We start from the raw sequence: 21,953 nt of genomic DNA, 5'->3' as shown, positions 1-21,953 counted from the left end.
TGCTATTGCAGGTGTTCCATGCCAAATTTAAAATTGCTTCCTAAGAGCATGGGATGCTATAACAGGATTAGTTAAGGTTGTAAGTTGTGCTTTTCTTTAGCATGAAAAGTGAATGGTTGTTTGGATGAAGCTTAATAAGAAAGTTGAAAATCTACACTATTTTGGGGTGTTGTAAGATACTGGAACCAAGATTGTGGCCATGCAAAACATCAGGTAACAAGCATAGCTGAAGTAGTAAGCATAACTTCCAGCTGTTTTACATATTCAACTGTGTTGTGTATTCTGAATTTTTACAGTAGTAAGAAACTATGTTTTGATTCTGGAGAACAATTTGAGATGTATTCGAGTGTTAATATTCTTGTGTATATGTATATTCATATCAATATGAAAAGTCAAGCTATGGCCTTGTTCTCATTCAGTTACACATACATCTAGAGTCAATGAGTGATTAATTTCTTTCCTGTTTACTAGTCCGTTGGACAGTTACAAGCTGCAGTGTCAGCATCATTTATCTGCTGTTAACCTAAGAACTCAGAGTAGCTCTAATATGGTGTAGTGCTAGGGACACTATCCTAGAGCAAAGCTTACTTGAATTGGCTTTTCACTAAAGAACTACACTGAAATATAGTCATAACAGATTTTGTATACAGCCTTGTTTTGGCATGGTAGTATTTGATCTACTATATAATAAAATTACCTTTGTGTAGTAGTAATCTTTATGTCATGTCTCTGTGACCCAAAAGTTTTACTTGCTGATACCTTTTGAAATAGAAATTAATGTGAGGGAAAACTATTATAGTGAAAAAGAAAAGATTGTGTTAATACAGGGGGGACTTCCTTTGTAAAAGTTTGATATTGTAGCAGTGTCGGGAATTTCTGGAGATTTGTTAGTTTTATTTTTAGTAATCTATTTCTTTTGTCATTTGACTAAAATTCCTTTTTCAATGATAGGTTTAAAAAGGCTTGCTGGCCTGATATACCCAATCCTGCAGAGAGCATTGCAGTTGAATGGCCTCTTGATGCATCTATGGTAATTATTGCAATTTCATTTATTACAAAAGGGTTCAAGTGGAGATAAGTCAATCTTTGACTTTTTATGACTAAATAAAAAATCCTGTTGAGTTTCATTTTCCTGTTTAAGTGCTATGGAGTGCTCTTAACTGAATTTCAAACTGATAGAACAGATGCATCTTTATAAAGTAAATTCATTTAATTCTTACATGATAATGGGAAATAGTGTTTTGAAGTTATAAAGTGATGAGTGGACATGATTTATTAAATAAAGTCAATTAAATTTGCTCAGTTTATTGAGTCTACCTAGTCAGATTCCCACCCCAGGGTACCTCCTCCCTTTTCCACAAAAAATGCAGGGTCATATGATAAGATTTGGTATATTATAATACAAATATTTCTGTCTTATTTATTGTTGGATATTTATTCCTAAATAAAGTTTTAATGTTTATTTGAATGAAGTTGATCAGGGTTACATAGAAAGTGTAATCTATGGAGAATGGGATTTAAACTTTTGTCTCAAAAATTGATGGTTAAATTGGAAAAGACAGCCCAAGCCTACTTCTGAGCCTTCATTTGAAACTCCTTATTTTACTGAGCACAAAAAATATAATATGAAAGTGTTTAACGAATGGACAGGATAACATTGTCATTTTTAGTACTTATTCACATATAACTGCATCCCAGGTGAAATGCAAATGAAGTCTTCTATTAATGCACTTTTAAAATTGAGTTGAGCAGAGTTCAAATGGCAATATTTTATGTATTAAAAAAATAAACTAATGCATGATCTCTCCCCATATAATTTTCCAATTTATCTCTTTGTACTGACAGAATAATTCATTTTTGAAGGGAGTAACAACTGAGGCTAAAACCATAGACTTTGAAGACATAAGCGTTTTGGAACATTGTTTTCCTGAAGACAGCCAGGAAGGATCACTACTAATGAATTTTGAAAACCATGTTTCTGCATGTACTGATACTAATATAAAAGGCATGGTTAACAGAGGTAAAAAGATACTGTATAATAAAGAAAATGAAGTTGCTAAATGTTTTTCACCATCCATGCCTTATGTAATTACTGATCAAGATATCAGAAGTCAAACGCATTCAGCCTTGATACCAGTGAAAGAAATCCAATGCATAGAAAAGCTGGAAGATGGTGTATGTGGATCTCCTCAACAGACCTCAATTAAAAATGAAGAAAATGATCATGAAGTTTTAAAGCTGAAAGATTTCAGTGAAAAAGCACTGTTCAATCCATACCTTAAAAATTCTGTTAAAACTAGAGAATTTCTTAGTTCTGACAGCTTGCCAGAACACAGTAAGAATGAACCCAAAAGTCAGTCAACTGTTTTACCTTCTTTTCACCAAAATGTCGCTGGACAGGCCTACATAACAGTGGACATGTTTGGGCTGGACACAGCTCATTAGCATGAAGAAACTTTCCTTTGTAAATTCCTCTTACAACATAATTGGGCACTGCTACTTGCATGTGTATGTGTATTCTAACCTGGCTGGTCTCAGTTAATTTGGGTGAAAACAACTTCCCTTGGACAGCTGTTAAGTAATTTTTTGCCCTGTGTTTATACCCATGAAGGTTCACTTTTTGGTTTGGAGAGGGTTTTGTTTGTTTGGTTGGTTGTTTTTTACCAAATAACTGTGCCAGTTGAGAGGCAAAGGAAGTGCCTTTTCCTATTTCTTCTTAGTTCTCCCATATGAATTTGCTGAAACAAACTCATCTTTACTGTGGGAGCATCTGGCAGTGCAAGCAGCTGACTGATTTCCAGTTCTCATGGCTGAGCTCTGCTAGGGAGACGTGGACTGACTTGAACACAGCCAGTTCTTGAACAGACCTAAATTCTTCCTTAAGTTACACAGAGTAGAACTATTTTCCTGTTCTTATTTCCCTCAATTGTTTTATATTTTGTTGTATGGTAGCTTTTGGTAATTGCCTTTATGCATCCTAACTCTTGAATTGGTGGTTTGGCTCCTAGTTTCTCCTCTTTAATGAGAGGATATTTGTTCTGTATATGCTGTTGACGTGTGTGCATTTTGGAACAGGTAGTGTTATGCTGGCTTTGTTTCTTCCTTCCCTTTCTTGTGTTACATTTTGTGCTGCTTTTGTCTCTCCTGTTGTTTCCTGCCTTTTAAAACTCTGTTTACTGCAGGGTGTCTTGTTATCTTTTTGCCCCTTCACCTAATTTCCCCCAGATTAAAACTGTTTCACAGTTGAGGTTTTGATAGTTTGAATTGAAAAAATTCAGCTAAATACAGCATCTTGTGCTGGGATAAGCACTGAGCTTATATTTAGGAAATTATTTTTCTGGGAGGTATTGAAGAAACACTACCTCTACAAAATATCACCAGATAACCTTTGATTTAGGAGTAGAGATTTTGACATGAAGGCTGTAAGTCTGTCATTTATTTTATGATTTTGATAAATCATAATCCTTCTTGTAGTTTCCACACTATACCGCAGCAATTAAGCAGAAAACTCCCATCACACTAATTGTTTTTATTTTTTCATCAGGAAAGAGGATATTGCTGTAAAATTCTTATAAAAATATTTACTGTGTTAAATGACAGGTTTTTTAAAAAAATAGAGATGGAGAGTCATCTCTAGGTAAAATGTGGCAAAAGGGGATGTTCAGCATAACACGTGTGACATATAGCCATTTTAAGACTTCATTTTCACAGCATTTAAAGGCTTGATGTCACCAGTCTTATTTGCACATAATAATACTTCTTTAGGGGTGAAACAGATACAGGAGTCATGGGGATAGAAAAAGGAAAAACAAATGTGAATAGGAATAGAAGGCCTTTCCTTTCTGCACAGGAAAAAGAGTGGGAGAATGGAAAGACACGTTGTCCAGCATGAATGGGGAGGCTGAGCCTTATCCTGAATGAACTGGCTATTACTTGCATTGTGTTGGGAAAGACAGGGTGAAGTTTGCATTTAGGCTTTTCATCTATAGTTTGGAAGCTGATTTTACATGTATCATTGTTTGTTTAGTTTCCAAGGAAGGATGAGAAAACAATAACTGCAAGTGTACCTTGTACAGCAACACTGATTTCCACTCCTTATGCCTCAAGTCTGTTGGATCACTTTGCCAACCACAGTGCTATAAGCCAACTCGTAAATATATAAGCTTGTTCTTAAAAGCCCTTGCTTACTTGGATAAATCATGCTCTGAAAAGGGTGTGGGACATGGCGTTGGTTGGGTCAAAGCTCCTGCTGTTTCACTCACTTCCAGACTTCTCACTCATAGCTACACTGCCATTTCCTAGGGTTCAGAAATCACTAACTCAGTCACAACAGGTTTCCCCCTTTAAATATTAGTATTTGTTTTAATACCACGAGATTTAAAAATGGAGATATTTTGAGGCCTGTGTAGGAATTGAATAGCAGCTGTATGAAAGCTGCATACTCTGAGTTACATGATTGAGTCAGGTAAAAGATAATGCAACCTTTAAGGGAATCATTTGAAAGGAGAGGTTCTTACTGGATGATTACAGGGAGACTAGGATCTCCCTGTAACACCTCTTAGCTTCTATTAGTCTATTACTGCAGAGCAAGTAATAATCTGCTTCTCCATTCCACTTTATTTCCTTCTCTTTTGCTGTTCTGCATTTCTCTCCTCACTTCTCATTTCCTTGCCTGTTATTTTCTCTGAAAAAGAGTAATGTAATGAATGGTCTTGGTTTAACTTGGAAATGAGGACTGCCTTTTGCCTGTACTTTGGAATGCCACCTTCTTGGACTTGGTTTGTTTTGAGTTCAGTTGTACTGTTTCTGACCTTTTACAATTTGTCTTTCAAACTAATGCTGTGAACCATGAGGAAATAAAACTGAGAATACATGGAAAAGTTTTTATCTGTTTATACTGAATGCAACATTTAGACATCTTAGATTTTCATATTCATTTAGAAAAGTGATCGTATTTTGAGAGGGGTCCACAAATAGATTGGGTATTTGGGCATAGGGTATTTTACAATGTCAGCTGGCAGTGACAGGTTGGATGTTACAATACTTTAACATTTCTGATACTGTTTTTAATAGAACACTTGGTGTCGTTATTCCCAGAGAGTAGTCTTCCTAGATTTCATTTCATTTACCATCACTGATCTGAAAACCTTGCATTTCTATCCTTCATTAAAATGCAGAAAATTAATCTCTCAGGTGTGTTGGTCTTTGCAAGGCTAACAGAGATCAGCTTGTGGATATTTTCAGGATGACATTGATGCATCTTCACAGTTGTCATTTCATTCTCTGAGTATGACACCAATTACTCATTTCTGACATTAAGGCTTATGCCTTGCAAAGAATTCATAGGTCATGTTTTTCATATTTTCAGCTAATTTAAATGTTCAGTCTTTGTTACCTGAACTTACCTTTAACTCCCCAGAATTTTGAATTCTTTGAACAGGAATCCCACAATTCTTTGATATAGCAGAGTGACCTCTTACAGTCAGATTTTCCAAACCACATAACCTATGGTATTTCTGTGTTCCTCATGCCCTTTACAGTTGCCCAAATAGGGAGAAAAAGATATATTCATTGTTAATGCAGTGAAGAGAAGGAAGCTTTCTTCCTCCAGTTAGCGCTTTCTTGGCCAGTGCATGCTCCTCCAGAGATGATGTGGCTGCTGCCGAGCAGCAGCTGCAGATGGACTGGCAAGGGTCTGGCCTAGGTGGTGTTATTTAGTGTTTGTCTTAATACAGCAGGTAACATGTTGTCTTCTCCCATTCCTGAAAGGGTGATATATCATAAATAGATCTTTCTTTCTGAGATAGTTGATAACTTCTCAAGATAGATGTTATTGGCTAGAACTTACTCAGAAGAGTTGTATTGCTAGTCCAGGTCTGTGTCTTGTGTAGCAAAGGTAAATGTTTGCATGCAGCAGAGACCTAATCTGTGCAGAGTGTGTGTGTGTGACTCGGCTTAGCAAATGGGCTCATGTCACCTTTGCAGTCATTTCAATACACCTGTTACAATTCCTTTTTACCAGTTTCTCACATTGATGGCACAGGCTTTGTGTTTGTATGTTGCTTTGAGATTTAACATTGCAAGATGTGTGAAGGAGTGCAGGAAGGCTGGACATTCTTTAAAAAGGAAATCTTCAAGGTGCAGGAGCTTGAAAGATAAGCTGATGGGGAAGACCAGCCTGGCAGAACAGAGAGCTTTGGCTGGGAGTCAGGGAAAAAAAGATGTTAACCTTTGGAAGAAGGAACAGGCAGCTCAGGAGAACTACAAGGATGTCATGAGGTTATGAAGGGAGAAAACTGGAAAGGCCAAAGACCAACTAGAACTGAACCTGGCTGTTGCCAAAAAAGACAATAAAAAATGTTTGTACAGGTACATTATCAACAGAAGGAGGGCTGAGAAAAATCCCCATCCTTTATTGGATGCAGGCAGAAGCAGGGAGAAATGATGAAGAAAAGGCTGAGGTACTTAATGCCTCCTTTGCCTGAGCTTTTAACAGTAAGACCAGTTGTTCTCTGGGTACCCAGCCCTCTGAGCTGGAAAACAGGGACAGGGAGCACAATGAAGCCCCCATAATCCAAGGGAGATGGCCATCAACCTGCCACACAACTTAGACACAAGTCCATGGAACCAGATGGGATCCACACAAGGGACTGAGGGAAGTGCTCACCCAGCCACTTCCCACCATGTATGAGCAGTCCTGGCTAACCAGGGAGGTCCCAGTTGGCTGGAGGATAACAAATGTGACTCCCAGTTACAAGAGGGGCCGGAAGAGGATCTGGGGAACTGCAGGCCTGTCAACCTGGCCCTGGTGCCAGGGAAGGTTATGGAGCAGATCATCCTGAGTGCCATCACACGGCACAACCAGTACAGCACAACCAGCTGATCAGGCTCAGTCAGCATGGGGTTAGGAAAGGCAGGTCCTGCTTGACCAACCTGATCTCCTATCACAAGTTAATGTGCTTAGAGGATAAGGGAAAGGCTGTGGATGTTTTCTACCCAGGCTTCACTAATGCCTTTGACACCATCTCCCCCAGCATTCTCCTGGACAAAGAAGCTGCTCATGGCTTCAAAAGGTGTACCTTTCACTGGGAAAAAAGCCTGGATTGATGGGCAGGCCTGAAGAGTTCTGGTGAATGGAATTATATCCAGTTGACAGCCAGTCACAAGTGGTGTTTCCCAGGGTTCAGTACTGGAGCCAATTCTGTTTATCAGTGGCCTGGATGAGGGAATTGAGTAAACTCACAGTGAATTTGCAGATGACACAAAGCTGGGTACTAGCACTGATCTGCTGGGGGAGGGTAGGAAGGTTCTGCAGAGGGATCTGGACACACGGCATTGATGGTGCAAGGCCAATTGCATGAGGTTCAACAAGCTCAGTGCTGGGTTCTGCACTTGGGCCACAACCCCATGCAGTGCTACAGGCTTGGGGCAGAGTGGCTGGAAAGCTGCTCTTTGGAAAAGGACCTCGGGGTGCTGATTGATGGAGCTGAACATGATCCAGCTTGTGCCCAGGCAGACAAGAGGCCAACAGCATCCTGGCCTGTATCAGCAATAGTGTGGCCAGCAGGGCCAGGGCAGTGATCATCCCCCTGTACTGGGCACTGGTGAGGCTGCATCTCGAATCCTGTGTTCAGTTCTAGGCCCCTCACTGCAAGAGAGACATTGAGGTGCTGGGGCGGGTCCAGAGAAGGGCAATGGAGCTGGTGAAGGGTCTGGAGCACAAGTGTGATGGGGAACAGCTGAGGGACCCGAGGGTGTTCAGTCTGGCAAAGAGAAGGCTCAGGGGGGACATTATTGCTCTCTACAACTACTGCAAGGAGGTTGTAGTGAGGTGGGGGTCAGTCTCTTCTCCCAAGTAACAAATGATAGGATGAGAGGAAATCAGTTGTACAACAGGAAAAAATTCTTCACCAAAATATTTGTCAAGCATTGAAAGAGGCTGCCCAGGGATGTTGTTGAGTCACCATCCCTGGAGGAATTTAAAAGACACGTAAATGTGGCATTTGGGGACATGGTTTAGCTGTAAACTTGGCAGTTTTGTGGTTGGACTCGATGATCTTAAGGGTCTTTTCAAACATAAATGATTCTATGAGTCTGTAGGGTGCATTGCAGACATACTCCACTCTGTTGTGTGGATGAAATTTCAGATCTCATTAAGTTCTCAGCTCCTGTCTGCCCTGGGAAACAGATTACATTTCTTGCTTGTTCTGAGCTTCTTTCCAGCTAGTCTTATACGGCTTACATGGGCACTTTGGTTCCCCCCCCAGCCCCTTTGTTGTCTCCCTACATGAAGATGTGTTCAGCGTTACCACACGTTATGCATATTTGCCTGTCTTCACCAGATTGGTCTGCATGAGAAAACTTAAGCATCCTTGTTGTGAGAACAAATTTATGTACAAAATGGGAAGCATATTGTGCTGTTCCTGTCCACTGTATGGTTTTTACAGTGTATTGGACATTCACAGGTAAGGATAGATCAAATGTTACCTTCATTGTTTGCTTCTTTTAGAGCTTGTATAATCAGAGCATCCTCAGAAAGTAGACTTTCAAGTTGGTGTAGCTTCAGCAGAAGCGATGCAGTTATGTAGATGTGTATCATCTCTGTAAACACATTGATTCCTCTGAGAAACTGCGTATTGCAGTGTTTGTGTGCATCTGAGCATGTGTGTACATGTGTGCCTGGGCCCAGACACAGTGTGATATCATAATTAATCTAAGTTGTACAGGAAAACCTGCAGAGACGGAAGTTGTTTATGCAATTTATATTGCTTCTCAGCCTTATTCATCAGCACAGATAAGATTGCAAGCTGCTTCTCTGCTGGGATCTTCTGTTTCATGATATGCTTAGAATCTATCCTAAGAACCTTGGCCCTTGACCAGAAATCCTGATTTGTGTTTTTACTAATTTATTTTTCCTGTGCTTTTACCCTGACACTCCTGGTGGCAGTGTGTGCATTGCTTTCTCATCCAAGATCTGATGTGAGGTGGTAGCTAGCTCCTTCCATTTGCAGCTCAGTGCAAACCAGCACTTAAGTAGTCTCTATGATCAAGAAGCTTGAAACACAGGCAGGCTCAAGTCCAGAGCTACACTGATGGCGTAGGTGTATCTTCCAGTGCTGTCATGGTACAGATTGTATGATCAATAGTAAGATCGTAACTTTAAATGCCCGATGATTGCAGCTGTGATAGGCAAGTCTTGTGGATAATGCAAACAGATCTCCGCAGACACAAAGTTCTCAGAGTATTAATGTCAGGCTATGTTTCACACCTTTCAAAATGACACTGAAACGCTGGGCAGAACAAATACCAGAGATCATGCTGCCTGCAGCTTCATATGAATTGTGGTGCACGTGATGTGATGTGGTCATGCCAGTGACGTTTCAGCAGGTAGTTTTTTTCAGCTGAATGGTTCCAAATCCTTTGGCCTTATGCTGTCAGAGATTAGAAATATTACAAGGAAAGACGATGAATCACTCTGAAACACTATTTCAGTAATTGTGAACTCTCCCTTGATGAATTTGAGTGAGAGGGCGCTGTTATAATGGGCTTCAGGTATTATGTTGGAATGTTTTAACTTTGTTAATCTTGTTGTCAAAATACTAAATACTGAAGATTCATCAGCATAACTTTTGAGAAGTTACATACCAATCAGTGCAATTCTGAAAGTGATCACATGAAACAGTGGTTTTAATGACAAATTCACGCTTCTTAGCATTATAAGAGGTAACTTGTGAATATTTATTCAATAGCTTTATATTTTACCAGCAGCTATTCTGAAATATTCAGGTAAGATGCTCTACCAAAGGTCACTTGTAAGTAACACATAGACCCTTGTCTATCATAAATGATTTGAGATTATAAACAGCTTGCTTGTAAACAAGTGAAATGTGTAGTAGTTTGAAATAGTGTTCTGAATGGCTTGCTCTGGTTTCAGATTTACTGCAAAGATAGTGAAAGCTTTGTTTTGCTGTTCTGTGTTAATGTTTGCCATATTGATTTTACTGCAGTTTGAGGTAGTTGTTACTGGCAACCTCTTCTGCCTTCTGGCAAGACAGAAATAGAATATACAGTGGTCTTACGACGTGTTGGTAGGAGGGTGATTTATCAGAAAATGTGCTCCCTCTGGCTAGAACACAGAGCATGCCCAAAGTAATTGTTTTGTCCTGTATACAAAGGGTGACATTTGCAAATGAGGCCGATGGAAGAACATTAAGCATTCTTTTTGTAGAAAGAACTGTTCTTAGTCATAATGTTTATCAGGCATATTCATCACAAAAGATGAACTGTGCCTTTTTGTGTACATGTTGTGCTTCCAGTCTCATAACTGTAGGAGGGAGGCTCTGAGCAAAATACGTTTTAATGCATTTTATTTTCAATTTTCTTCACAGTGTTCCTACTTACCAGAAATTATTTTTTCACTATTTGGCAAAAATGTAATTATTCTAGTGAACTGGGATTAATTTGCCTGCTCTTTTCCTGGGCTTTTCTATGATTATTTTGTTTGCTCTTTTTTTCCAAGGGTAAATCATCATTTCATTGCCACCTCACTGTTTAGTTCAAACTGCTGTTCTATCTGAACACGAACATGAACAATGCAAAAGCTGGAAGAGATGTTTGACTAAAATATTCTTCTGTGAAACAAGTTTTTTTTTTAGTAGAATATCAAAGCACGAACAGAAACAGATGTGTGTATGTATGGTGTAAATTTGTTCTCCTATCTCTTTTTGTAACAGCATAGTTGAAAAGTAGATGGAGTGGTTGTTTCACGCTGCCCACTCCTATCCTGTATTTTGTTTAGCTCTCAAAAGCCAGCACATCTGTAGAAAACACTGCCCCAGATGGAAAGGGGACCAGTCAAGTATCTATCTGAGAGATCAGTGCTCCAGCACACTGGCTGCCCTGAGCTGCACTAACTACAGCCAAATAATGTCTGTTCCCAGGGCCCTGAGCTATCCTGGTTATTCGGGTGAGCTTTGGAGCACACAGAGTGCAGAGGGTTCCCCTGCTGCTCATGTGCAGCAGGATATGCATGCTGGGAGAGTTGCTGCAACCCAGTAGGTGCTTAGTAACAGAATGGTACATCTAAACTGTGTTTCCCAGTTCAAGCAGTCAAAGAAACCATGTTGTAATGCACTGTTCGATATTTCAAAAGTGCTGCTTTAACACTGACTAGTCCTACTCAGTAATGAGGTCAACACTTTCAAGTCTGTATGTCTGCCATAAGCATTTTTCTCAACTTCTTAGATTGTCTTGGGTTTTAGGCATTGTTAAGCCCTACACTGATGATCTACAAGTACATAATCACTGCTGAAAGCCTGCTGAGCCAACTTATATATTATCTAAATTTCGGCATTCTAACTCAATAAAACTGAAATTTTGATGTGAGTACTTATTTCTTGGAAAAGCAGCCTGATTTATATTTCCTGGGTCTGACACTGCTGTCCTCAGAGTGCAGTGCTGACCTACCTGAGGGTAACTTATCCAGAATTTTCACCATTACATGAGCAACTGTATGTCTAATGGAATTTGGTGAAGAATTTCCATGTTTCATAATCATGGAAAGGTTATGCTATAGTATCCAGGGATGTCAGAAACAATGAGCATAAGATTATCAACAGGGTAAATGCTCAGGGGTGCCCACTTAGAACATCACTGAACTAAACCAACTACTTTATTCTGAAAAAAAAAAAGAAAAAAAAAAAAGAAAGGAGCTTGGAAGGCTTTCTAAAATGGTACTGTGGCAAATCGTGTCCTAATGTAAGAGAATGCAAGAAATCTCTTCTTACCCTTAACTCTGCCACATGAGCACAGCATGCCAAGCTGGGAGGGGTTTAGGTTTTGTTTTCTTTTCCTGTTTGTTTTTTTCTTCTCTTAGGGGCAGGAATTTTTCCTGGAGTAAATATTTTATGAGCTACAGATGCTTTTATTTACAAAATGTGTTTGAAAAGCTTCTGGCCACGGGAAGAATCAAAGAGCAGGGGAAAGCATCTTTGCTTTCAATGTAAAACTTTTTCATAATTAGCAGAAACGCTTATATCCAGCTGCTTTCATGGCTTGCTGCCTTTGCTTCTTCTCTCTCTCATGAGCTTCCAGCTCCTTCAAACATGCTTCCTGCATTTACTTTCACCTCCGGTGATTTTTGCAGTTTCATAGCTGGCTTGTGTATAGGCCTCAAGTTTTGCATCTCTCTTCTGCTTTTGCCTTTATTTTCAGAAGAGTTTAATTGCTTTTACACTTCTGATGAAGGGTATCTGCAGTTTATGAGCCTAACAAAGTTTCATGCTGTCTGAGGTGTGAGAGGAAGGGAGTAGGGGGGCATTGAATCATTTTGGGTGAAAATGGACACACAGGAATTTAGTTTCTGTTAATTTTCACCTTTCTTCCGGCACACAGGCCTGGGTCTCTGTCCGTAAGTACTGCCCTTATGAAGTAAAGGATGATCCTGGATGTAACCTGTGCACTGTATCTCCTGATATACTGGGTGTGCAAGGGAGAGGAGATGCTTGGTCTTCAGTAGACATGACCCTATCTATGTCCCCATCTCTCTTCACCCTCCCTGTGCATTCCCACTCCCCCAGCCCTATGTCCTGAGGGACATATAATTTCCTTGTGCCATTGGGTGAGTGTCTCAATGCAAAACTACCAAACAAGTTGCTGTGAAATTACCTAAGCCCTGGGTTTACCAGCACGTCTGCTAGTCTGCAGATGTGGCCAATGTTCCTTCTCTCAGTTTAAGGTAGGAATGAGGTAGCTCACTTCCCAGTGAAAGCAAGCTGGCAATGCTGCATCTAATACGGGGTAGGAGCGGGGGCATCCAGGGAAACTCCCTGTGTGAGCCTGCTTGCTTTGTGAATGGTTTTTGTTGCCATGTCCTCAGATATGCTCTTGAATGCACTGTCTCCAGCCTGTGGTTGTTCTGCTCCCACTGCTCAGGTTTACTCTTGTAAAGACTGATTTTTTAATTCAGTGATAGGGCTGGCTAACCTGAGTTTCCCTATGGACAGAAACGCACATTGTGTGAGGTACCTCTATTCACTCCAGCTTTTGTGAATAGCCTCAATTTCTCTGCCTTTAAAGGAGGTTGTGCTCTGTCAGTGTTTGTTTGGTTTTGGTGTTTCCATGTTGATGTTTTTATTTATATTACTCTACATGTTGCACTCTAAAGGAGCCTGACGTTCTGCCTGCATTTCATTCAGGCAAATTTTAAAGGCTGACATGAGTTCCTCTATTTTTCATACTTAGATAATGATTCACTTTGCTTTCATTTACACATGTGTATCCATCTATCTAAATGCCATTGATTTATATTAGTAAGTAGAATGAAAAGGCTTTCTGACACAGACACAGAGTATTACTAGTTTCACTTAGAGATGGAAGATATTCAGCAAACTTGTGAGTAAAAACACGTGCAGCAAATGGAGCACAATAGGGACTTGCTGAAGGAGGTGTGCCCTACCTGCCGCTGTCCTGGGGCTATTGGCAAGTGCTCCTATAGACAACTGTCTGAAGGAAGACGGGGAGGGAAGGATGGAGCCTCTTCACGTGTCTCTGACTGAAAACAGGGTAAGCTCCACTTAATTCATAATAAATGGCAGTCCGCGCTTGCTTTGAATGTTAACCCCATCAAGGAAAATCTGTTTTAGCACCAAAATAGCACCCTCACCTCATCCTTGACCAAGTCCTGCAGTGGTGGTAGAGAGAGGCAGTGTATGTGGTAGTACGGTCATTGTGGTTCTTTGGTGCACGTTGCCACGCATGTTCTTTCTCCAGCGCTGAATGTCCTCTAAGCAGGGGGAGAAACTGCTTCTGTTCAAGCAGGAGGAGTTTTGCTGCCAAGTGTCTGCTTCAGAAATGGTCTTCAAGAGCCCTGTGTTTGTTCCCTAAGTGCATGGGAATGTATATTGGTAACAGCTGAGGGTCAGTAGTGGTTACTTGTCTGGATGGTGCAGTGCCGTGATTCAGGCGGTAGCAATGCATGAGAACAGGCTTCTGATTAGCAAATCACAGCCTATTAGTCAGCCCGCAGGGAAGAGGAGCCAGTCATCTGGCCTGTTTTGCGTGGATGGGCTATTCTGTGGCCCTGACCAGCAGAAAAGTGGGCCAGAGAGCACTGGGAGGCTGACCTGCCTGGTAGCATGGGTGCTGAGCCTGCTCACAGGTCTGGACTCAGTGTCCCATCAGCACCAGGGGTGGTGGAAGCACAGAACAAGGATCAGAGCTTTTAGTGGCAAAGGGAGGATGGGGAGAAGCCAAAGGGACTTGCTAAACCATCATGAAAGAAACATTAAAATACACAAGTAACTTGGTCGTGGGTGGAAGCTGGGGCTGGAGCAGTCAGCCTGACCAGATGCCGAAGAAGGCTTCATACTGCCGCCATGTCCTGCTACAGCTGTGGTGGTCTGAGTGTGCCGTGGCGCTGGGCCCAGGTTGGGCTGCCCAGGACCTCCCCCTAACACACCTGGAGGTACAGGCATGGGGACATGCTGTGTCTCTGAGTGGTAGAGCTGCAGCGTGATGGGTCCCACATGGTGCCCCGGCTCCGGCCCACAGCCCCAGCACTAGAGTGCTCCCTCAACAGTTCCTGTTAGGTTTGCCGCACAGGTCTGCTGCTCAGTGGCATCCTGGAGGTAACGCATGTCCCAGGCACAACCCTGAAGTGTTTTCCGAGGATAAGAGGCTGTGCCAGCAGCTGCAGAAACCGGCTGAGTGCTCATGGGTGGATGGCTCCTGCAGAGCTGTCACCAGCCGCTGGCCCCTGACCCACCTCAGTGTCACAGCACAGCTGTCGCACTGTGCTGCTGCCCGGCGCCTGCCCTGGCTGCCCCACGGCTAGCACATGCCTGGGCACATACCCAGCTCTGCTGCAGTGGCTCTGCTGGCCCACAGCAACTGGGATGGAGGGCTGTGCCCAGGAACCTGGCAGCTTCTGGAGTGCTGATGAGTACACTGCAGAGTTACGTGTTTCCCGTGGAAAGCAGGGCATTCCTGTAAGTCACCGTCCAGCCTTATTTCCTTTGTTTATTGTAACAGCTACAGGAAACAATCTCGCTCTGCCAGCAGTGAGGCAGCAGTGAGCAGCGATAACGATGCATTTTCTGCATGTGCTTTGCCCTGCAATTGTGAAGCACAACTGTGCTGAGCTCGGGTGGGGAGGACATAGAAAACCCGTATGTTCCTATAGGAACTTCAGGGGGTGTATGTGAAACAGTGATAAGCGAACTACTGCACAGCGCACTAGCATTCTGGAAAAGGTGTCCAGCGTTACGTTTGCATTTAACACCAGAGTGGTAACTGGGCCCTACGGATGACTGTTCTGTGGCCGGGACAGGAACAATTTTTGGTGCTGGAGGTGACACTTGGTCTAACGCATCTCCCTCCCTCCACTTTCTGGGCCAGATCAGAACTTCAGCCAGGAAGCAGAAGCTGTCTTCCCTCAGGTGCCATCCTTGAAACCTTCTGCAGGTGTGACCATGCTTTGAAGCTCCAACTGTGCCTTTTCAGTACTGAGATATGGGTTCATGATGGGCCTGTGAGGGTCCCCCACCCATTAGACACAGAAGAACCAAACCGGGGTGCGGCTGAGGGCAATGCAGAGGAAGCCAGGTCACTTCTTTCTTGAAATTAGTCTAGGGGAGCAGGCACCATTATGCCCTGCTCCTCACAGAGTTCCTCAGAATGGGATTTTTGGACACATTTAGGTAGTGCCCAGACTCTGCCTTCTGTGGTTACTGCTTATGTCAGCCTTACACAACGCTGACTCCAGCACACAAGGGATGTAGGAAATTTTGTTTTGGTCTCTTTTTGTACATTATGTCCTAGACAAATGCAGCATTCAGGCACAGCTGGGTAACAGAGAAAGACACTCAAAACTGATCATAACGTAAATTGTAGAAAGCAGACTTTATATGACAATAAACATGCAGCTTGCAAAAGAATTAACATAGTGTACTGGTATTAAAAACACATTTCCATGCAGAGACAGCTTACGCAGCAGTTTACGAGTTTAACCTCAGGCAGGAGTATGCAAGCCCTTTAAAGCTGGCATTCAAATTACCAGTAGCTTAATCAGCCATACTTACTTTAAGTACAAAGTAACATCTGACTTAATGTTTACATTCACTAGCCATCCAATCCAGCATGAAGGCACTTTCCCTGTCAGTCTGTCTCTGTCCCATGCCTCCACTCACCTAGATGCACATATCGGCACAGCAATATTTACTACCAGTAGCCCTGACAGTCTCCTTAAGCACAAATAAAAGCAGCTGGGTCCTAGACAACCTCTCGCTGTATCAAAGTGCCCGTCTGAATGTGACACTGTAAACAAGACTGGCGTGTTAAAAAAACATGGTAAGTTGACTGGATCCATAGTGAATGTGCTTTGATGTGAAGAAAAGCAATAGATGTTACTAGTTTCAACACTGCAGAGAATGCTCATCTACCTCGCCTGCAGCCGCCGGAGAAGAGCAGCTGGTGCGGGGTGCAGAAGACGCTTCAGTCTGAGTAGGAGGACATGGAGCTTTCCAGCCATCTGTCGACAGTTGTGCCATAGGTGTTTTTCATCTATTACAGAAGTGTGCTTCTGCAGAGTATTGCGACTCTGCTGCAAATATCCCCTTCAAAGTTGGCTTTGCAAATAGACAAAAGTACTGACTAAGGCTACATTCTGGGAGGCATTCACTGCCCACCCTCTCTCTGCACTAGAAGTAAGAGTGGGGGGAAGTGGGCGGTTGTTGACATTTGGCCCTCAGTCAATTTTATATTTTACAAATGCACCCTTGTGCATTAAGTCAGCACTGCTTTCATTTTCAGGAATGGCTCAGATTGCACAAGTATTACAAAGGAAACAACAAGTGAAACTAAACACACAAATGCATTTTAGTTTTTTTTTCTTTTTTTTTTTCTTTCTTAGCAGATCCTTTCAATTCTAAGGAAAAGAAATGGAAATTTGTGAATTCAATGCAAGACACTAAATTTTACCCTTCTGCAGACTTTTGCACTTACACTTCCACTTAACTTCAGTTTTCTGGGTCAATAGCCAAGCTGAAGACTCTGTGATTGGCTGTAATTCCCAAGTGGCTGCGCAAAAAAAGACTCAACATTTTTGTTATAAACTGCTTCCAAATAACATTAAAAGCAACTCTTGGAATTTAAAATGGCTACATGTACCCATCCTAGCAAACAGAGGTTACAAGGGATTAATGAAGATTTACAATCCATCAGTCAGAAGAACTTCTTAACATAGTTAAAGGAATGTATCCAAATAAGAAACAAATGTCTCTGGGAAAATAAGATAGTATATTTAGTCCCACTTAATGCGCATAAATTACAATTTTAAATGTGCATGTCCTCATACAGTGCTGACTACTAACACTTTGTCAGTCTTTGGAGTTTCAGATCCCACTGTGAAGTCTATACCATAGCAGCATGTATTTATGTGGGTCTTGGATGTTCAAGACCTGGCACTAATTAAACAAGTTCAATTACTTCAGTTAAATCAGTATGGATATTCCCACATACTGGGCACACTCATTTAAGTTTTAACCATCCAGAGCTGCTCATCATTTACAATCAAAGCTGAAGCTGTAAACCCCACCAGAGGCTTCTCCAGTGCCCAGAAACAGGACTCAGCCCTCAGACACAAACTGCCTCCTCCTCCAGGGCCAAAGGTTTTTTCCAGTCCTGGTGATAAGCATTTTGCTAGGCTGCTGCAGCATAAATCAGCACATGCTTGTTACAAACAATCTTGAATTAAGCTTTAAAGAAATAAACTTGATTTTTTTTTTCTTTAACAAAGTTCTGAAGAATTTTTGCTCTGCTGTGCTTTGCGCTGCCAGGTTAAGGCTTAGCAGGCAGTTTACTTTGCTATGGTCAGGCATATGAAACAGTCCAAAGACTTTTAGTACACTGGAAGGGGATATTCCCAGGTTAACTGTCCTGAAAGTGAGCCAACACACCCCAGAAACAACCTCCTGTTCTAAAAGAAACACCACCACAGAACTATTGAGATAAATAAATTCACTGTCTTATAAGCTGAGGAGCAGTTAGCCAGCCTGCACTTAAAAGATGCTTCAGGCATGCTAATACAGGAAAAATACTATTTCTACTAGCCTGCTTTCCCTGCCACCAAAGTAAAAAGGTCTTCTCTCACCCCCACCTGAAAAATTCCAGTCCAGGAAATCAAGATGGACATGGAAATGGCAATACTGAAGTGTGATTTCATTTTAATAATGCCTTTATTTTGTAAAGTGCACCCTAATTACTGGGAGGGGAGAAATCTTTTTCTTTAGTCACTGTGTTAGAGCCAAGTTCAGAGACTTTAAGTGGATTGCTATCATTACATTACAGACTCTCTAAAAATCTGTATGCAACTGTTTGATACAATTAGATTGTTACAATCCAAAGTACAAAATCAAATTAAACCCTGAATACTGCATGATATAATATTTGGCACATAAGTTTACAAACAAGCAGTAAACCTGTTATTCGTGTAAACCTGTACTGTGGCTTCAACAAGCTATTCACCCACCAGCATCTCCTGTTTAGTCTTTAGCATTTTACCCCTAGATAAATGCAAAAGCCTTAAAGATATAACTCTGCCAGACAGACAGAATTCTTTCTAGGATACACTCCTATATAATTCTGTGAGTTTATCACCACTGGCCCATAAATAACAAAGAAGGATGCCCGAAGTAACAGGCTGGAACTCTTTTTAGCACACACCTTTAAAAATGAGAATCTCTTGACACTAGTTGTTTTATGTTGGAAATGGCCCATGTAACAGCAACTGAGAACAAAATGCCTTCCCTTTATACAATGGAAAGGAAACCAGCAATTTCAGGAATAACTGAAGTTACCCCTCAAATATAACATATGATATCAAAAGTTAATAACACTGTATCACAATTAAAAAGAAAAAAAAAAAGCCATCAGTGTGTTTTTGAAGACATCAGTATCTTTGAAGCAATGTTCAGACTAAGCAGCCAGGTTGTGACCCACAATATCTCAGCGACGAGGAGGTGGATTAGATGCATATGGCTGCAGGGCAGTTCTAACAGGCACATACACTGTTCAACAGAGACTTCCCCTTTTACTTGTGGTTTCTATAGTCACTATGAACTTTGCATAGAGAAGACAACCCATCCCCCAGTAAACTAACTGCTACTATTTTCAAAGAGGAATGTGTTTTGACAAAAGAATGCTCCTTCAGTCTCTGAAAAACCCTCACAGATGGTCTCTGCTGTCTTGTGACAGCACCATTCTCATTATGCCCTTGCTCTCTGGGAGAGAGTTTGAAGGTGCTGCGGTGGAGTAGAGAGAAAAGGAAGGGGACTGGTGTGAAGAAAGGTGTAGTTACAGTAAGCTGCAACACACCCTTTTAGTTTAGAAAAGTGCCCAGGTAAAAAAAAATACCACTGCAAGACAGGAAATGTGGAATAACTGAAATGCTATTAAAAATTCTGCATCCTTTATCTGTTTTAAATAGTCCAGACCTCAAGAGGTAATCTCAGGAATTTAGCATTGAATTTTTATTACAAAAGCAGAAGTCATATGTGAACATTTATATGTACACCTGTCCTTCCACGCAAGCTGGCAGATGAGGACAAGGCAAGTTGAAATGATAACTGACACCAGCCTTTCCAGGGCCTTTAGCAACTGCTTTGCAGAACAGCAGCACAAGAGGTCACGGAACAAAAAGTGGTCTTAAATACATAGTTCTTTTGTGAAGGAGAACCAAAATCCTTGTTTTAATCTCACAACACAGCATTTAGTGTTTTCAATTAAGGTTTTATTAGTGTCAGATTAGAAAGCTGACTAGACTAAGTTAAGGTTAAAAAAAAAATGCAAGAGTGCCATAAAATTCCTAGTTATCATTGGAGAAGGGGTTTATTTTAATATAATTTCATTTTTCCTTAACCCCTAGTAGAGACAGTCTCCAAGAAATGCATCTTCAAAAAAATGTGAACTGTATGAAAAAGGGTAAAAGTGAGAATAAGAATAAAGAATTTTAACAACCACGTAAGTGGTGTGGCTCATGACTGCTACTAGAGAGCAATTAGAAAAATGGTAAAAACTTACAGCTTGTTACTTGCTTCGCAAGCTATAATCAACAAAGGTGCACTTAATAAACAGAGGCAATTTATATGACAACAGGGCTATGGTATAATCTGACAGTGATTTGGGTAGAAAACCTCCAAGTAACTGTTAATTAGTGTTTTCATCTGGATTTTTAAACTTCTGAATACAAGACTGAATTACTGTGCGTCAAGTTGCAAGGCACATTTTTAGGCCAAATCAGTATACAGTTCATCTGCATGCATATCTAAATGTAGGCAGAATATCAACTGCTATAGTAGCATTCAGAGTCAAGCAATTGTGGTGTTTTCCTATTTGCACACCATAGCAAGTTCTATTTAACTGTTCTAATTTTTAAGTGGGGATGGACATGATTTGCATGTCTGGTAAATGGGAAACAGACACTGGGTCAAGTAAAAATTCAGAAAGTCAATCAAGGTACTGAAAGCGTATGACAAGTATTCTTTGACATTAGAATACTAAGCTTCAGTCTTACTTTTGCACAAAGATGCTCCAAGCAACTAAAGCTGGCTTTTTAGGCTTGTACATGGTCACAAATTGAAGTATTTCTTCTAGAAGGTCTATTGGCTGATATGATTAATTGAAACTTGCCATTTTCAATCATGTGTAAATCTGATAAGATGCAAAATCCCCAAGGTAGCACAAAGGCTTATTCAGCTATCCAGACAGAAGATTTTATGTAGTGCATAAAAGTTAAGTCTTCAGTAGGTCTGGACTGCAAATCTTCCACAAAAACAGTCCTTATTGTACTTTGTCATATTACTCTTCACTTAATTTCAGTATTTCTATCTTCATTGAGATAAAAATACCTAGCTTAATTTATCAGAAACACAGGAGAAAGTGTGAACAGGCACTAATGAAGGCCTAAAACAGAGCCAGTCTCTTCTCTCACTGTGGCATATAGCCCCCTTGTCTCACAGTCTGTGGGAGGTAACTTTTTGGCATTTCATCAACTGGTGGTAGATTTCCTTCCACTATTTCAGGTACCACATTTTGTCCTTCAGTACTTGCCTGTAAAGCATCTGATACAGCAGCTTCCTGGGTATTCTTTTCCAGCCCAAGGCCCAATAGCTGTGAACTCTGACCTGAGATCTGCAGTTGTGCAAATCCAACAATATCCCCCTCATTAGCAGAAGTGATTTGCTTCATTCTTTCAAAGCATGGCCTGTCTGTGCTGGTTTCATCCTGAACACCATTTTGTTTGAAATACTGCTGCCTCTGTGTTGCACTGTCACCTCCTCCAGTGTGATCCTCCGATCTCTCTTCTGAATCTAGCAGCGGCTGAGTCGACTCAGACCTTGAAAAGACTTGCACAGGTGTTTGGTCTCTGTAACCGTTAAGTACTACAGTTGAATACTGTACAGTGCTTGAAGTGTTTTGTGCAGTTTCACCTTCGTCACTGTCAGAGACACTTTGCCTAGGAGAAGACATGCATGAGGACCCTCCAATACCACTGCTGTGCCCTTCTGAAGTACTTTTTTCCTTTTTAAGTAAGTCAAAGGGTTTTAGATCTTGTTCTGAAAAAGACTTCTTGTCATCAGCTTCTATTTCTACGACGCTTACATCTGTGAAGCTACCTTCTGGATACATCTGATCTTTGGAACTAAAGTTATGCTGAAAGAGAGAGATGGATGTTGCCTAAGAGGAAGGTTGTGTTTAAAATAAAAAAAAACCATTAAATACCTAAATTTTTATTCCGTATTTTTTTCAAGTTTAAGTTTTTCCTTACTAAGTTTGGCAGTATCTCCAAATTATCTGTTATGAAGGATGTAGCTTTGTTTCCAATACAAAGCCTTACTTACAAAACTATTCTGAAAGCACAGTTGGTGTGCAAGCTTTGCTCTAATTTTAATTATTCT

At 41.1% G+C, this 21,953-nt stretch overlaps 2 protein-coding genes across 3 annotated transcripts in view; one reads left to right on the top strand and one right to left on the bottom strand.

Moving 5' to 3' along the window:
• The window catches only part of IL31RA (interleukin 31 receptor A), a 31,291-nt gene extending 26,404 nt beyond the window's left edge, over window positions 1-4,887 (top strand). The window contains exons 15-16 of the mRNA XM_061469383.1: window positions 952-1,030; window positions 1,846-4,887. Coding sequence (XP_061325367.1) covers window positions 952-1,030; window positions 1,846-2,445 — 679 coding nt within the window. The 3' untranslated portion in view covers window positions 2,446-4,887. The remainder of the gene's footprint in view (window positions 1-951; window positions 1,031-1,845) is intronic.
• A 10,994-nt stretch (window positions 4,888-15,881) lies between these two features.
• Window positions 15,882-21,953, bottom strand: part of IL6ST (interleukin 6 cytokine family signal transducer) — a 37,943-nt gene continuing 31,871 nt past the window's right edge. For both annotated transcript variants that reach the window (XM_061469381.1, XM_061469380.1), the window contains exon 16: window positions 15,882-21,708. In XM_061469381.1, the coding sequence (XP_061325365.1) occupies window positions 20,983-21,708 (726 nt within the window). In that variant the 3' untranslated portion in view covers window positions 15,882-20,982. The remainder of the gene's footprint in view (window positions 21,709-21,953) is intronic.

The sequence above is a fragment of the Pezoporus flaviventris genome, unplaced genomic scaffold (assembly GCF_033815535.1).
Source record: "Pezoporus flaviventris isolate CSIRO_AGI_PZ_B2104156 unplaced genomic scaffold, CSIRO_AGI_Pfla_v1 ptg000057l, whole genome shotgun sequence".
Taxonomy (NCBI): domain Eukaryota; kingdom Metazoa; phylum Chordata; class Aves; order Psittaciformes; family Psittacidae; genus Pezoporus; species Pezoporus flaviventris.
The sequence above is the reverse complement of the archived record's forward strand: the minus strand, read 5'-3'. Positions and strand labels throughout refer to the sequence as shown.